This window comes from Myiozetetes cayanensis, unplaced genomic scaffold (assembly GCF_022539395.1).
Source record: "Myiozetetes cayanensis isolate MyiCay16 unplaced genomic scaffold, myiCay2020 scf12, whole genome shotgun sequence".
Taxonomy (NCBI): domain Eukaryota; kingdom Metazoa; phylum Chordata; class Aves; order Passeriformes; family Tyrannidae; genus Myiozetetes; species Myiozetetes cayanensis.
This window is the reverse complement of record NW_026086826.1, coordinates 16,139,462-16,156,316: the sequence shown is the minus strand read 5'-3', so window position 1 is coordinate 16,156,316 and position 16,855 is coordinate 16,139,462. Positions and strand designations below refer to the sequence as shown.

At 33.2% G+C, this 16,855-nt stretch overlaps 1 protein-coding gene across 1 annotated transcript in view; it reads left to right on the top strand.

Annotated features, from left to right (window-relative positions):
* HFM1 (helicase for meiosis 1) overlaps positions 1-15,960 on the top strand; it is a 34,133-nt gene extending 18,173 nt beyond the window's left edge. The window contains exons 19-38 of the mRNA XM_050306925.1: positions 1,163-1,243; positions 1,851-1,942; positions 2,782-2,888; positions 2,980-3,027; positions 3,227-3,324; positions 3,413-3,544; positions 6,378-6,463; positions 7,446-7,529; positions 8,545-8,702; positions 9,416-9,519; positions 11,013-11,168; positions 11,415-11,510; positions 11,933-12,051; positions 12,884-12,966; positions 13,119-13,228; positions 14,091-14,189; positions 14,654-14,714; positions 14,983-15,088; positions 15,467-15,624; positions 15,894-15,960. Of these exons, the coding sequence (XP_050162882.1) occupies positions 1,163-1,243; positions 1,851-1,942; positions 2,782-2,888; positions 2,980-3,027; positions 3,227-3,324; positions 3,413-3,544; positions 6,378-6,463; positions 7,446-7,529; positions 8,545-8,702; positions 9,416-9,519; positions 11,013-11,168; positions 11,415-11,510; positions 11,933-12,051; positions 12,884-12,966; positions 13,119-13,228; positions 14,091-14,189; positions 14,654-14,714; positions 14,983-15,088; positions 15,467-15,624; positions 15,894-15,960 (2,045 nt within the window). The remainder of the gene's footprint in view (positions 1-1,162; positions 1,244-1,850; positions 1,943-2,781; positions 2,889-2,979; positions 3,028-3,226; positions 3,325-3,412; positions 3,545-6,377; positions 6,464-7,445; positions 7,530-8,544; positions 8,703-9,415; positions 9,520-11,012; positions 11,169-11,414; positions 11,511-11,932; positions 12,052-12,883; positions 12,967-13,118; positions 13,229-14,090; positions 14,190-14,653; positions 14,715-14,982; positions 15,089-15,466; positions 15,625-15,893) is intronic.
* The last annotated feature ends 895 nt before the right edge of the window (positions 15,961-16,855 follow it).

The window sequence follows — 16,855 nt, the reverse complement described above, 5'->3', positions numbered from 1 at the left end:
TTGTAGAGTTTGTACTTGGACTCCACTTACATATTTATTGCATTTTACACACCTGTGTAGGAAGAATTTGTTGATGTTGGGCTTGGTGGAAGGATGCCGAGGCTGTTTATTGTGTAGGGGTTCCAAAGGCCCGTCCTCAGGAACACAGTGTAGGTGCTACTGCTTGAAGTCTCCAAATAGGAGAGGCATTGACTGTGACTTGCACATAGCGAAAAAAGAAGTACTTGTCAGTAAGAAAAGTTACCTTGTTCATATGCTTGTTCAGTAGTTTTCTGTCTATTTTCGTGTCTTTTAGATCAGGACTTTTCTGGGTTTGGCATTAGATTGAAAGGAATAGAGGGAATGAAGCATATTACTACCTAAATAAGCCTTTATGGGAAAAAGCATGGTATGAAATCACCTCTCCAGTTAGAAGGATAGAAGAATTCACTTTAAAATGCTTTTTCAGTGTGGATTGTATTTTCTTGAAGTGTTTTTATCTTAAAAATAACCTCTTTTTAAAGTTGTTACAGAAACTAGCTCCTCTTCCCTGCACACATGAAGTATTTTGTAGTAATGTATATAGTTATCTGTTTTCATACATTTGATGTGTAATGTGAATGATTCCTGGTTGTTCTATGAACTATCACTCTGAGTGCTTTTCTAACTGACTTTTAAATTCTGAACATTGCCTTGGTCTTGAAAAAGAGAAACTAAAACACTTTTGGTCATTGTTATGAAGATACCTGACACAATAGATTCAGTGAACTAAAGACAAATGCACCTGATACAGTATGAAAATTTCTGATGAAAGATTAATAAATACTTGTGGATCATTGAAATCTGAAGCATTTGTGTTAACTCTGCAGCAGAAATCTTTTGTATAAATGGTGTGGGCTTTCCGGTCTGTCATTCACAATTGAATGTGGCAGCCTGCATTCCACCACTGTTTCTTTTCCTTTGCTACTTTTGCTCTGCTGAAAAAGAGTCGGATTGTCAGTGAGTTTCCTCAGGCAGAAGGTAACCACCAACTTTAGTAGAAGCAGGATCATATTCTAAAAACTTTACTTGAGTTCAGTGGAATTACTTGGGTATACGTTCATAGCAATTTGATGATGTTTCTGGTTGGTACAAAGTTTTTCTGCATGTACTAAAAATACAGATATTTTCAAATTTTTGACAGAACTATGTCTGAAGAACTTAAATGATTTATCATCTTTTGATTTGATCAGGATGGATGAAGGAAATAATTTCAAGCCAACAGGTAACAGTTTTTTAAAATAAACTACTTTTCAGAAGTGATGTTGAGATAGAACTATGAAGGGTCACAACATTTCTTATGACCCATTAATTGGAGTACACAAATTCTGCTTGTAGAGAGCAGAATCTGAGAGATTGTTTGACTAGAATATATGAACAGGTTTCTTTAACAAGTCACGTGGATCAACATTAAGAGAACAATTTTTTCTTGTTGCTGAAAATTTGTTGCAGATTAGGAGAAAATTGCAGAACATTGTGACAGGATAATTGGATGTGTCACAGTGCAATGAAGGACAGGTTTTATCAATATCTGCTCATGTCTGTAGTCCTCTGCCAGAGGTGGTTGGCTTCTCAGCAACCACAGTTCACTGCCTGGCATGTTAGTGTGAATTAATCTCCACTGGAGAAAACTAACTGGCACATGGTTCTTTCTGCCAATCCATGAACGGGTCAGTAATGCCCCTCAGACTGGGGGCAATAACTGAGTCAGTGGTGAATCTCACAGAGACCTGTAATAAGAAAAGTAGTTTAATTTTGTGACTCGAAAAACACCCAACTCACTGAAATAGACTTGGCATATTTATTTTTTAAGATATATTCTTCTTTTTCAGAGACAGGAAGATTAATGGCGTGGTATTATATTGCATTTGATACAGTGAAGCAATTTTTCACAATTAAGGGAACTGAGACTTTAAATGAATTGGTAATTTTACTTTTTAAAGAAAATTTACGTATGTTCAATTGATTGTAAACAGAATCTAAGATAAAAAGCACAAGGTTTTGTTTCTTTTAAAGAGCTTGGTCTTTGTTAATGTAAAGTTTTAGAGAATGCATTTAATTAAATTCTATATGGGGTATTTTTGGGACCTTGTACTTTGAGATCTTTTGATTTCCAACTCTTTCTCCCCTCACTAAGCTTGCTTATGAAGATGAGAGAGAAAGCTGCTGAAGCTTTTCTATTCATGTGTTAAACATTTTACTCTTTTGTGGTATTCTTGTTGCAAAAACCAACTGCATCAAGAGTATATTTCACTTTTAAAGGAATTGTCTTTCTATTTTAAACAACTTTCCTCTGTTAGATAACAGGTTACTGTTGCTACTGTTAAGTCATAAAAGACATTTTGTTTTCAAGCAAATACTATGGTAGAGCAGATTTTCCATGAAAAAATGGAATGCTTGTTCTCTTGTGGCTATCTTTGTTATTAAAGTATGAAGAAAATAAAATTAAATACATAGCAGATGGAAAAAGCTGATTGTATTTGCCTTGTATGTGATAAAGTGTTAGCAGTGTGATTAATTTCAGATAACTTCAGGTGAAATAGTAATCTAAGAGCTGAAAGAAAATTTTCCAGTTTTTTTATATAATAGTCTTATAGGAAAATGAAAGAAAGCTGGTCAATATTAGAAAGAACTGATTGACTGTCTTTTCATGGTCATAGTGTTGAAACAATAAAATTTTTAAAGCGTTTAAAAAACAAAATTTGGAAGAAGTGATAGAAAAAATGGCAAATAAAACAATTAATAAACAACTAATTGCTACAGATTACAATGATCTCCAGCTGCGCAGAATTTCTGGATGTCAAGTTAAGAACAAATGAAAAGAAAATATTGAACACTTTGAATAAAGACAAGGACAAAATAACTATCAGGTACCAAAAAAAAAAAAAATTGAAGAATGAAAGTACCTTTTTAGCAATGAATAAAATGAATTGCAGAAAATATGTATGTTTTCCTGCATAGGTTTCCAATGGAGGGGAAGATAAAAACAAGAGAAATGAAAGTAAACTGGTAAATATTATATTGTGCTGTTATTTTTTGTTGAAAAACTGTCATTTTATGGCTGTTGAAGTCCCTGCTAAAATTTTAATTTTACAGAGGACCAGATCTTGCATTTCGTTATTTCTATTTTGTATTTACTTTTTTTTTTTAAATGTTGTTGTACTTTGTTTATAAAATGGCTTGTATGTCAAAAAAATTCTTTTTCCAGTCTCATTCAGGCTCAGCTGGGATGTATTCCAGTTCAAGACTTTACTTTGACACAAGATACTGGCAGAATATTTAGAAATGGCTTACGAGTTACTAGATGTATGGTAAAATTTAATCTGTTTTTTTGGTACAAATACCAATAAACTGCATTTTATTTGATTAATATAAGTCAATCTTATTTTTACAGGGTTATCTGACTTTCTGGCATCATCTAAGAACAACTTCTCTGCTTTATTAAACTCTTTGATTTTAGCAAAGTGTTTCAGGTGCAGACTTTGGGAAAATTCACTTCATGTGTCTAAACAATTGGAAAAAATTGGTAGGTACTAGACAGAAGTTATAAAAGTGTAATCTGATAGAGAATCAAAACTCCTCAGTAGCCTGCTAGTTTCTGTGGTGTCTGCTTACATAATAAAATTAGTCTCGTAATTACTCATTTGCCACATTTGAGTACCACAGTTGTCAGAAGAATCTGTCATAACAAAAACAAACTGTTTAGTACTTTCCTTCAGGGTTTCAAAGTATTTCTGAATTGTTCGTAGTTCTTAATGTTCATCTCAGTGTCTTAGGCATATTCCACATCTGTGTGATTGCATGTCTCTGACTAGGCTATGCCTTGCTTTCCAAGCAGCTGTCACTGTAGTTCCTCTTACTTATATGCATGAAAGCCCTTTAATTCACAGCGACACGGTAGGAATCCTGAAATAGAAATAAATTTATTGTGCATGAGGTTCTTACACACATGATGATCAAAAGTTTCTAATGATCTTCTTCCTATCACTGTATCCTGTTATTGGATGAGCTTCCAGCTGGAAGTACTGGCTTGTCATAATTATTTGAAAAGGAGTTCAGAAATTTTTGAGTCCTCCGTGTTACAAAAATGTAGTCATACTTGTTTGAGGTAGTCGTGTAGCTTCCTGCTTTGATGTCTGGTCTTATCACACCTTCATGCTTTCAGAATTCACTGCAGCCTTCTCTGTATTTCTTCTTTAAAGACACACTCACTCTGTACCGAACAGCATAGTACAGAGATCTGCAAATGAGAGAATGGCTAAACCAGAAAGTCTGTATGGTCCGGTACATTCCAGCCTTGCCAGCTCAAGTGCAGCAGCTGTAGTGCTTCATTCCTGTGCATTCAAAGAAGGGACAAGGCCTGTTAGCTTGTGCACTGCACAGTACGGTGTGCTGGGAATGCATTTCCACTGTTCCGCACCTGTGCCGATGGCAACACAGTCATCTGAGGGACCTGCCTCGGGTTCAGCATTTCTGGGGAGTTAGGATGCGTGGAGTAAATGTGGCATTGGCAGTGTAGACAAATCCTTTCCTGTACACTATATTCAATAGAATAAAATCATGTTTAGTTTTTTGATAATGTGCTTTATCTACACATATTTGTCCAATTTTCCTCTTTTTTTTTGTACATTTTTCTTATGCTGTCATAGCTCTTGCAGCATATGCTACTAAGAACTACTGACTTTCAAAGTATCATTTGTTCCCCTCAAAAGCTTCTCTTGAACATTGTTCTGACAAATCACTGTTTTCCTAAATCAAATACTGAATTGATGCCAATAGTACAATGTCTGATTCTTGACCTCTGTCTATGGCTGCTAAACTTAATCTGTGTCTTTGTGAAGTTAAATAAATTGAGTTCACAGAAATTTGCTGATACCATGTAGCAGAAATCCCTAATTTTTAAACTCTTATCTCAGTATGTTATTTTTTGAATCTTAAATCAGTAATCAGTATTTCCATTATAAGAGTAACCGTTCTTTAACTCACACTTGGCTATTCTGAGATTGATGATTCAGTTGAATTCTTACTGCATTTCTACAACTCTTGTCCAATAATGATGCTCCCTCTTGTTGCTGAATGGTGTGCTTAATTTCTGTTTGCTTGTTCTGAACTGACAGGATGATGATCAGTTGCCATGCAGGATTTTATCTCCCTTATTACCTGTTCAATTTGATTTCCACGTCCATTTATTCTTTTATCAGAAATGATAACAATAAAATGTCTTATTTATATCTGGTAGTTTCTTTATTAGTGGAAATCCTTCTGCCATTTTAGGAATTACAACAAAGGAACTAGTCTTCAGCTTCAGTTATAAAGAAACAGGGCAAAAGCTCTAGCTGCAGGAGGTAATACATGAGAGTCTTTAGTCTTCAGACTGCAGAGCTTCTGCAAAGGAAAGGGGAGATGGTAAAAGATTCTTTCCCTCAATCAGACCCAAAATTTGTTCAAATATACAAGGACAAAAGGTCTTCTGTGTCTCTAAATCATTGAATTCTTGAGCTGATATGAGTCTTTTCTTATAAGATTGGTGTAATGTCTTCCAAGAAGCAACCTAAAAGTCTCTAGAGAGGCTTCTCACTTAATTTTCAGATCTCCTTTACTGTTTTGCAGAATTGCCTGAGAAGGATCCATATGCTTATTCTAAGTATTTGCTACTATGTTTTATCTCAAATCATTGCAGTTATTCTAGTAGCTGTAGTTCCAAGTCAGTTAAGTTCCTTTTCACGTGCTGTGATAACTCTAAATCTCACTGGAAGTACTGCGAATCACAAAGAGGAATAAAATTGTATGTGAAATTCTCTGCCAGTGTGCTTTTATGGCAGATATGCCGCAGGAAAATTTTTTGCTAATTCTGCAAAGACTCCTAGAAGATTCTAATAAATGCATTTTTTTTCAGAGACTTTCGTTATTATCTTGCTCAAAAATGTTTTGAATCTTATGATTTTAACATAGTTAAGTAGTTCTTTGGATAGGGAAAAAAATACGACACAAAGAATAGGGTGTAATGTGCTTTTTTTTCATCATATAATATGCAGAACACATTTCTTGATTCTTATAGAAAGTGATCTGAAATCTGGTTTATTGAAGAGAATGTAACTAAAAATTGTCAGTATTGAAATACTGAATATTTTCATGTTTGATTTGTGTTGCATTTCTTCTCTTTACAAGTGGAGAAATTAAATAACACTAAAATATTTAATCAACTGCAAAGAAATGTAGTGATTTGCTGGGCAGAAAGCTAAGTCAAATGTAATATAAAATTATTTATGCTTTGATTTCACCTGCTATAGTGCAGTTTTTCAGAATAATTTGAGGTTATTGATTGTCCCTTAACAGCATAAAACTTAAATTTTTCACAGGTGTATCACTGTCAAATGCTATGGTCAGTGCTGGGCTGACGTCATTTAAAAAAATTGAAGACATAAACGCAAGAGAACTTGAATTGGTAATTTATTATTTTGTACACAGATAAATATGATAAGGAAAATATTGAGCATTAATACTGTCACCAGTAAAAACAGTATGGTTAATATATATTTGCTGTGTGATCGTAGCAAAATTTAGGGGTTTAGTTGGCTTACTCATTTTTACTAGTGAATTTTAAAAAAGTGTGTAACTACTGCTGCTTGTCCTTGAAAATGTATATGATGTTTTATTGTAGCAAAATTAGTGTGAATTATTTCACTGATTTGGCTGGGTTTGGAAAGCAGTTGCTTAAATATGTAGAATTTTATCATTAACATGATTTGAAAGAAAGGACAATATGCATTTCCCTTTGAGGAGTGTTAGAAAAAATATAAAAGGAAATATATACAGTTTCTCTTAATGTATGTTAGTTATGAGAATCCCCAATTTCCATTATTGCTAGTTTGAGATAGTGATAGAGTAAAACTCTTCTGAATCATCTATAAAGCACTTCCTATTTTAAGGAAGTTAGATTTTACCCCAGGGCAAGTTCTTTGGTTCTTGGCTTCTTTTCTGAGGAAAGTGTTATTCTAGCGTTTTGGAAGATATAACAGACTTCTGAAGGAAACCAATCTTACTTGGTTTTTTCTATTTTGACTTCAGGAATTTGAGGTCTTGTTTCTGCCCCTTTTGTGGTTTTCCCTGTCATTTGTTTCATTTTAGTTGAAGCTAGGGCAACATAGAAGAGTCATCTCGTCTAAAACCTGAGTAGTTGGGTTCTGAGGTCATTGTCTAGTTCGTTGGCTGTTACCTGAACAGAAGCAGTAGCAACATGAAAAAGTACTGGAATTTTCTTTTGGTAATGTTGCTGTTCTGTGCATCCCTGACAGTAGAGAGCCAGGGGTAATAAGGGCTTTTGTTGCTAGCATAATTACTCAGGTGACTCGGATTCCTTGGATTTACATTTCTCTTGGCATTTCTAATCAGCTGAATGTATCAGAAATTAAATTCAATCTTTGCAGATTTTAAACCGACACCCTCCTTTTGGAAACCAGATAAAAGAGTCTGTTTTGCACCTTCCAAAATATGAACTTGATATTGAACAGGTAAATGCTTTTCTATCTGTTGTATGTTTTTTATGCTGGTATTATTAAATGAAAGAGCAAATACTGACTTAAAGAAATTTTGAGTCTTCATTGATAGAAGATTACACAATATTGTGACCTCCTTCCAACCTAGTATGTATAGTGAAACTCTTAAACATCAAAGGAGAGCCTTGGAATAGACATTCCTATAATATATTGGCCCCTCACTCTCTCATTAATCGCATTTTATGTTACAGATACAAACCAGTATATTCACATTTCTAGTTTTATATGTGAGTCTGAGAGGTCTCTTCTATCTTGAATGTAAACAAACCCTAGAGACAGGAAAACATCCAAATAAAACTTATTGAAGAGGCATTAACTCATATTTATTTTCTGCATCACAGTTAGGAATACAGAGAAACAGTAAATGACTACATTAACCTAGTTGGTGCCCTTCCAAAGGAAAGGTGCAGTTCCACATGCAGTCAAGAGCTTCGAGGTTCTGATATGCATTTTATCTTTAAATGGGTCACATAGCTGCTCTGCCTTTCTGAAATGTAACATTTGAAAAATAACCTTAAAGTTGGTACAAATAAAGACATCTTTGAAGTTAATACTATTTCACACATCTATTGACTTTTTGTTATAACAATCAGTTATAGTTTAGTTTTTCATTTGACGTAATATCAGATGAATAGTTTGATTCTCAGAAAAAAGATGTAACAATAATAAGTATCTTACTGAGGAATGTTGGGATGCCAAAATATAACCTCTCTATCACAAGTTTTATTCTTGCATATTTCTCTTTGCATATGTCTTTTATTCTCAATACTTAACCAAATTTAGGATATTCAGCTAAGGCAAGTTAGAACTGTATAATAGTGTCTCAGAACAACAAATAAAAATTGTACCACAAATTCAAATTGCTTGAATTGAGCTTTTGTACTTGTATCAACAGGTAGAAATTTATGGGAGGGTATGTATTTTCCTTTGCATATTTTAGCAGTTTTGTCTTCTGTATCATTTTCCCTAGCTTCCCAAATACAGTGATACATTGGCTGAACTCTTAGTAACCGTCAGATTAACAAACTATGAGCAGCTACAGACAAAGAGAACAGCGACAGACTTTCACTATGTTACACTGGTCATAGGAGATGCTGACAACCAAGTCATTTTTAATCAGAAAATTATGTATGTATGATCAGGTTTTTTTGCCTTACATCTTTTTAGGGTGTTGGGTTTTAATCTGTTCTGCGACTTGCCGTTTTTGCAATACTTCCTACTGATGCCTAATAGTGCAAAATTATTCTTTATTCTACAGCATTTCCTAGTCATTGTTGTCATTTAAAATGCTGCACAAGATTCAAAGACCCCAAAAACATGTCAGTGTGCTTGTCAGTGCAGAGAGTTTGTGTAAATATCTATACAACATTGATGTCATGTTATGAAAGTCATAATAATTTTCCCATAAATAGAAGACAAGCAAAATACCTGTTAAAAAGATATATTCACCAGTTGTTACTTACTCCTATTAGCTATATTTCTTTAATTATATTTTTTTAAAATTGTTTTTCCCTCAAAGATGGAGTTAAAATCTCCAGTTGGCTTAGAGATGCTTGGAGCAAATGGGAAAAGAGAAACAAAATGTTTTCCAACTGCCTGACCTTCATGAGAATTGTGAACGAAGTCTGGCACTTTTGGCACAACTTAAGCTGATCTGCAGGATCCCAGCTCTCTTACGGCCATAAATCTTATATTATTGGAAGGTTATTCTTAGGCCACTGATCAAGCAAACCCAAATAACTAAGACCAAATACAGACTCTTTCACTCATTAACAGATACTGTAGTATACAGTCTTGTTTTCATTGTCCATGTCTAACAAAACTTTACTGATGCCTTACAGGGATTCTGTGCTGCTGAAAAATGGAAATTGGACAAAGAAAATTGAAGTAAAAAGAGCTCTTAAATCAGAAGACATTAGTATAAATTTAATTAGTTCTGATTATGGTAGGTTGCAGTATGCTTTGAATTAAAAAACAACTGCATAAGAATTCTGAATAAATTATTAAAACACCTCATATCAAGCCAAAAATATAAAATAAAATGAGCTGGTCTGGAAACAAGACTCTATCACATGTTTTACTGGGTTGCTTATTACCAGTCCTAATTATTTAACAGTTTATTTCATTTACTACCATACCAAGGAATTGGGAAACATCAAAACTGTTACTAGGAGACATTATTTTGCTCTGTTGGTAGAGATTCGGATTCTCTTTTGTCCTTCGCCTTCAAGTGACTTAACTTTCAGTTGGGATAACCTGTCAAGCTGATAGGTTTATTTATATCTTTGTGAATTGTTATGTTTTGCATAGTGGCAAAGAGGTATTAGATATGGATTCATCTTCAGTTGCAAGAAACTTGTACAGTTGAAAATCTTAACATGTGAGATTTAAACGTTGTTCCCTCAGTGTCAATTTCTATATAATTGGAATTACAGCAGCAGATGAGGAGACTGTTATGACCTTGAAACACAGAACTTTAAAATACAATTTAAAAATAGACTGGCACTATTAAATTCTGTCATCATAGCCTAACTGTAAAGAAGATTGCTGTGTGCTAGATTAACTGAAATGGAGTTGATGCTTCCATGGTAAACAATGAATATTGAGATTATTACAGTAATAAGCCTGGAATAATCTATATTTCTATGGCTAAACCTGTGGCTCTGGAAAAAAAGTGTTTGCTAACCAAACAGAAAGGAAGAAAATTTGACATTTTATTGCTACTTGGCTATCTACACATTGTACTGAGTTCAGTAAAACTCAACACAACAGTTAATTTCTCTGAATCTGGTGACAGTGAAATGATGCTAAAACCAGATCTTCCTAGTCTCTAGTTATTTTGAAGTCTGCTTCTGTTTCAGACTTGGAGGATATCTGAAATTTTTTAAAAGCCTGTCCATTTTTCCAGCAATATTTCCAGGAAATTTTATTTCCCTAATAAAAGACAAAAATAATCTCTTTACAAAAGGTGTCTCTCAGTCTTGTATGAATCTTGGTTTAATTAGAAATAGAACCATTTTTAGCATTCAATTTCAAAAGTACTGTCAACTATACTTATTTTATGCCTTTGCCAATACAGAGTTGCTGCTGTTAGTGAGCACAGACTGTAGTACATTTTAAATATTAAAATTACATTGTCAGTGCAAAGCCATGGATAAATGTACTTTTAAAACAATACAGAAACATTCAGTAAAAGGGACTAATTTTTTTTTCTTCTACTAACTGTCTATAACATTCTGAAAATATTTAGCACTTTTAATCTCAATCACAAAGAATCTGTTCATATAAAAGTTTGCTTTTAATGGGACATTATCTTAAATTTCCATGACCTTTGAATAACATTTATGTTTTCTTAAACACTTTAGAAAACTGAAGGTAATCAATAATTTAGAAACATTTTAGAGCAGTTTTAAATATTTTTGTCTTTTTTGTTCAAAGTTGGCTTTGATATACAGCAAACATATACAGCCTTTTACTTAAGACCAAAACCAGAGGGACGAAAGGTGGCTACAAATCGAAAACTGAAAGCTGAGTCTACACTTGATGTATGTTGTGGCTCACTACAAAGTCTGCCAGCAACAAAAGTAGATACAGGTAAATGGTCTGATCACAATATCTGGCTAATTCCAAAGTCAACAGAAAATTGAATTTTGCTGTCAGTAGGGAGCTAGATCTTTATTTATCCATGCTGTTTCTCTCTCAAAAGTAATAAAAGTACAGTGCTGCTGCTTCTGCTTGTCATATACTACTACTGTGCAATTCTTTGATGATTTTGAAAGTAAGAAAAATCATGGATGTTTGATATCGAATATTACTGTTTGAATTTCTATATTTATCTAGGAGGCAGATCTAAACAAGAGATTGCTTACAAGAAATACGGAAACAGAGAATGCAACCATCGCTGTAAAAATAAAGATGTGTGTGGGCATGACTGCTGTGAGTGTCATTAAGTCTACCATTTCTGATACTTTTTGGACAAATATGATTTAGAATAGCTTCCTTCATACCGATAGCTACAGCAGCAAAAGCAGCACAAGCAAGAAAATAGACCAGAGTTGTTGCTATGATGCAGCCACAAAAGCAGTTATAGAAAGCTTTGTCAATAACACTTTTGTAGGCACTACAGTGATTAAGAATATTTTTCAGACCATCTAGCATTTGATTTAAGAACAATGTCAAGCTTGTTACAGTTTCATATTGATATTGGTGTGTTACATTTTTTAATTAGCATGTTGTATCTTTTAGAATCTTCTAAGAGAAGATACTAAGCTTAGTGGCAAAGTTTCCATTGATTTGAAAAGAATTAGGATTTCTCCATAATAAACTAATCTGAAGATTATTTTACTTCATTTTTTCAGGTAAAACTGGAGTACCTCCAAAGTCGCAGATGAATGGTGATACACAGTTTTCTGTGTACCTAGCTGACTTAAGGAGCAGGAACTCAGTTTCATCTATACCTCCAGTAAAGCGGCTAAAGGTTCATTTGAATACAGTCAGCCGTTTAATATATTTATTTTAATCTTTATGTATTTGTATGTATTGTTTGCAGAAATAATTTTATAACCAAGTATGAACATTCAAATTTGTTTTTTCTGCGTGGAGTGCAAAAAGCAAATAACGACAAAGGTTTGGGAACCTCTAAGAGGTTCTGCTGCTGTTTGGAACACTCCCAATGGTCCACTTTTGTGCATGTACTCTGTTTTTCCTGTAATGGTGTTTGATAGATTGTGGTGAGTGAGGTCCAAAGACGTTGAAAGGTACCGTACAGTGACTTAGTTTTGTCAAAATATGACCTGAATGAAACAAATAGTGGTATTTATTAGAGTCATGCTACTAAGAGATTTTCTTTCACCGGCAGGTAGATACACTTTTGTAAGAAAACCATCCATATTAGTTTTTAACCTGTGAAAGATTTCATGGCTTGCACTTTATCCCTTTAAATGTAGTATTAAACCAGATATTTCTGCAGCAAGAATGACATTGGAGATATTAGAGAGTTTTATTTCCTCCTCAGAGTTTTATTTCTTTGTTTGTTTGCAATACAGGATTATTTAGCCTATAGCTAATACAGATGAGAGTTAACCAGTCTGGCTTTGCTAGGGTGCTTGGATAGCTCCACTAGAAGCACATAATTCAAATCTTTTTAACCAATTACATTAGATAAGCAGACATCAGGAAGGTTTTATATAGGACATTTAAATAATATGCTAACTTGAGATAGTATTAATGATGTCATTAAACTGTGTTACAAACAAACTGAGAACTGCTATTTTTTTATCTTAAAAGTTAAAATATTCTGCTTTCTTTAGATGCAGATGTTAAATCAAGCTCAAAATGTGGATCTCAAACAATTTGGTTTTACACCTAAATCTTCATTGCCAGCATTGCCAAGGTACTGATTAATATAAGTAATAAAAAGGAAATCTGTCTTACTTTAGACAGTATACTTAGTTGTAACTACTAGAATTTTTTTGTGAAAAAAAATTATTTTGCACCTTTCTGCAACTGTTTTGTCCCTGACTTTTTTACTTCTTTTTTTAATAGATCTAGCAATAAACAGTTGTCTTTATCACCTTCAGTGGACCAGGCAGATAATATTAATAGCTTAGGAATATCTCAGAAACAAATGCAACCCTGGAATTATGGAAAGAGTAGTAAGTTATTGCTAATGTTTGAAATTACAATTTTCACTGTTTTTATCTGCATATAGTGGTAAACTCAAACTTGCTGAAGTCAGTACAGCAACCAGTATAGCATTGTAGAACACTGAATGTATGGGGAATCGGATTGGCCTTAATTGGCTTTCGTTCTGGTATTTGCAAGAATTTTTAATGTACATCTAAACATTTAAATGTTTAAAAGAAAATGTTAATGCTTAAATCAAATACATAAAGGTCCAAATATATACTTTCTGAAAGATGTATTTCCTCTGAAGCCAGTTGTAATACAAGTTGTAATACAAGAGGCATTTTACCCCTATATCTATAAATATTTTTTCTTTTTGATGAAAGAAGTTAGTGAAACGTGAGCTTTCGTTTGGCAGTTGGCAAAATTCCTCTTTCTATTTCTCTTCCACTTAAAAGGTCACAAGTGTTTTTGCATTTGGTGTTAAATGATCAGTCTCCATTATCAGTATGTAACTACGATGTTTTCCTCACTGCATGCCTTTTTGTATTTGGTGACGGTAGATTGATGTAAGTCAGGGTTTGATTAATTTGGCTGATAAGTTGTAGCTCCAGTGTTTAGATCACACTCAGAGATGTAAGAAACACGGTGCTGAAATGAATCGACACTTTTTTAGTTCATACTGCCTTAAGTGTTGGCAGCTATACTGCATCATTTTAACGTTCTTGGTGGCAAGGTGGACAGTGGGATCAAGTGCACCCTCAGCCAGTTTGGAAATGATGCCAAGTATTTTGGGAGTGAGCAGAGCCAAGAGACAATAGCATAAAAAATGTTAAAAATATTTAATGTATAAGTTTATTGATACAGATAAAAGCAGATCTTATTTTTCAGATGCTTTGAATGTGGACTTTGAAATGAGAGATGATATTTGGGATGATATTGATGATGACAAATTAGTACTTGCTAGTAACTTTGTCAGTAGAGAATTAGGTAAGGTTATTTCAACAAACTTCTTTGTTTCCTACATACAAGTTATTCTACAGGCCATTACTTAAGAATAAATTATTGTAATATACAATGAATAGAACTACCTGAAATATTTGATTGATTGACTTCACTGACAGGTTTATTACTCTGTCTTAAATGTCATATATTGTGACAAATCTAATACAGAATGGAAAGTTGAAGAAGTCATAATTAAAATTTTTTTATGGTTTACAACTGCATAATTATTTTATCTGACTCCATATCTTTGCTTAACTTTACATTAGACCAAAACCCACAAAAGAAATATTTCAAGTGTTAAGAGATTTGAATAATTTTTAAACTATTTTAATTTTTAAACTATCATTATAATGTGAAATATTTACAAGGGGGTTTGGCTGGTTTTTAACTCTGTTTTTAAAACTTTCATTCTTAAAAAGAACATGGAAATATCTGCCTTCAAATTCCAGATGAGTGTGAACCCCTTTGCCAGTATACAAGAAGTAGAGCCACAAATACTATTTCACAAGAGTAAGAGTCATATAATTTATTACTAGTTTAGAATTCTGCTAGTTTAAAATGTCTCTTGTATTTCACACGTCTGTATAATTCAATATATAGAAAGTTATTCACTCATAAAAGTGAGTGAATTTCAACATTTAAAAGGTATGAATTGTTGAATTATAATAATTTTTTTAATTTAATTGAGTAGGGAAATAAGTAGAAAATCCTGAACTGAAAAGCAAATAATTTTGCACTTCTGTAAAAATACTGAAATTATTCAACTTGGTATTTTCAGTTCATGCACAGTACATGATGAGACCAATACTCAGAACTCGGATGTTTCTGTGGTTAGTTGCACATCAAAAGGGAATTTATCTGTACAGAGTAGAAATATAACTTCGGTGAGTAAAAATATACTGCTAACAGAATTTGCTATTCTTGGAGTATTTAATATGTAAATCTTACTTATGAATCAGTTTGGGCACCCTGAGTTTCTGAACCTGTGTTGTCCAAACCTGCATGAATCCTGTGTTCAGTGTGATGTTCCTAATACAAAGAAATAAGACATGAATTTACTTTATATGGCATGATTTCAAAACTGTTTGAACTCAATTTGATAGGTTTTCCATGCAGTATATAATTATATTTATCACATGCTTGGTTCTTGTCAAATACCATAATATCAATTAAATACCTGCACTACATTCTACAACAATCTGGCAGTTTCTCTTTCTGGTAGTTGTTTTAACCATATACACTTTTTAACTTTTATGTTGCAGTTCAGTTTTCAAGAAAAAAATCACTCAAATGCTTCTCAAGAGCTGAAAAACATACGGTGTTCTCCCATCTCAAAGATAATCTCAGACTCTTCTAGATTCACTAGAAAAGAGGATTTTTTTATTTTCACAAAAGAACAGGAAAAAGAAGTGGATCCCAGGTAACAAACAGTTACATTTTACTGTTGCCTCAGCATTCAAGTGCTTAGTTCTTCATGGAATACAGACCTCTAAGCAATGTGCTAATTTATAACATTAATTTTTAAAAAGTTTAATTTTGATAATAATAGTAAAAATTACCTTTTTTAAAAATGCAATTATTTAAAATTATTTTGCTTGTCTTGGTATCTCTTGCCTATGTGTAGTGTTCTTGTTTTCATAGGTTTTGATGTGCTATACCTAATTTGTTTGTTTTCTTAATATTCTTTAGATATGTTCTTGATGATGAAATCAATGATGTCAAGCCCTTCCTTGGAATATTTGATGGCATTTTGTAAAACATATAAACAAATTACATTGTAAATGCTGAGGAAAAAATTACAGTCAGTTTTACAGAGTGAAGCCTTCAGTTAAGAGAATTTGATTTCTGTTGTATACCTGTTTACCAATAACTGGATTGCTACATAGAGTAGATAATAATAAAACTGGTGTCTAATTTATAGAATTCTAATATAATATCTTATTTTGAAAAGTACTTAAATATTTGTTTGTTGACCTCACTGTTTTCAGGATTATAAAGAAAAATACTGGAATGTGTCAAAGGAGAATAGTTCATAAACTCAAGGTGCTTTTATAGATAACAGAAAACCTCGTAAGGGATTTGTAGTAACGTTTGTAGTAATGTGCCCTGCTTCACAAGTGCTCTCTGAGTGAATGAAAGACTCTTTCCTTGGAAATCCAGTGCTTTTTGGGTTTTTCTTTCAGTTTCTCTAATGCTGAGTTTTTCATAGCACTGATTCTGTAAAATAATTAGATTTACAAATAGAGGTAATAGAATGGTAAATTATTCTAGATACTTGATGTTCCCTTTTGACAGTGCTATGAACTTGTTAATAAAAAAATGCAACTTCAAGCAAATGTGCTTCCAGAATCTCAACAAACCAGTTGTTAAATGTCTGTAAATAATATTCTAGAGCTCTGTTTGACTGTTCACTTTCACACCCAAGGTCACAAAATGGATTTTTATTGTCCTAATACAGATTTAGGCACCAAGCATTGGATTTGGATATCTTCTTGAAGTTCTTGAATAGTAGGCCCTGCAAGTTCAGTAGTTAGCAGTATATAATATTGCCTGAAATCCAAGAGAACGTTAATTTTTACTGTTAATTATTCAAAATACGTGGTATTAAAATGTTAAAACTACACATGGAATATTAGCTGTTTGTTCTTACA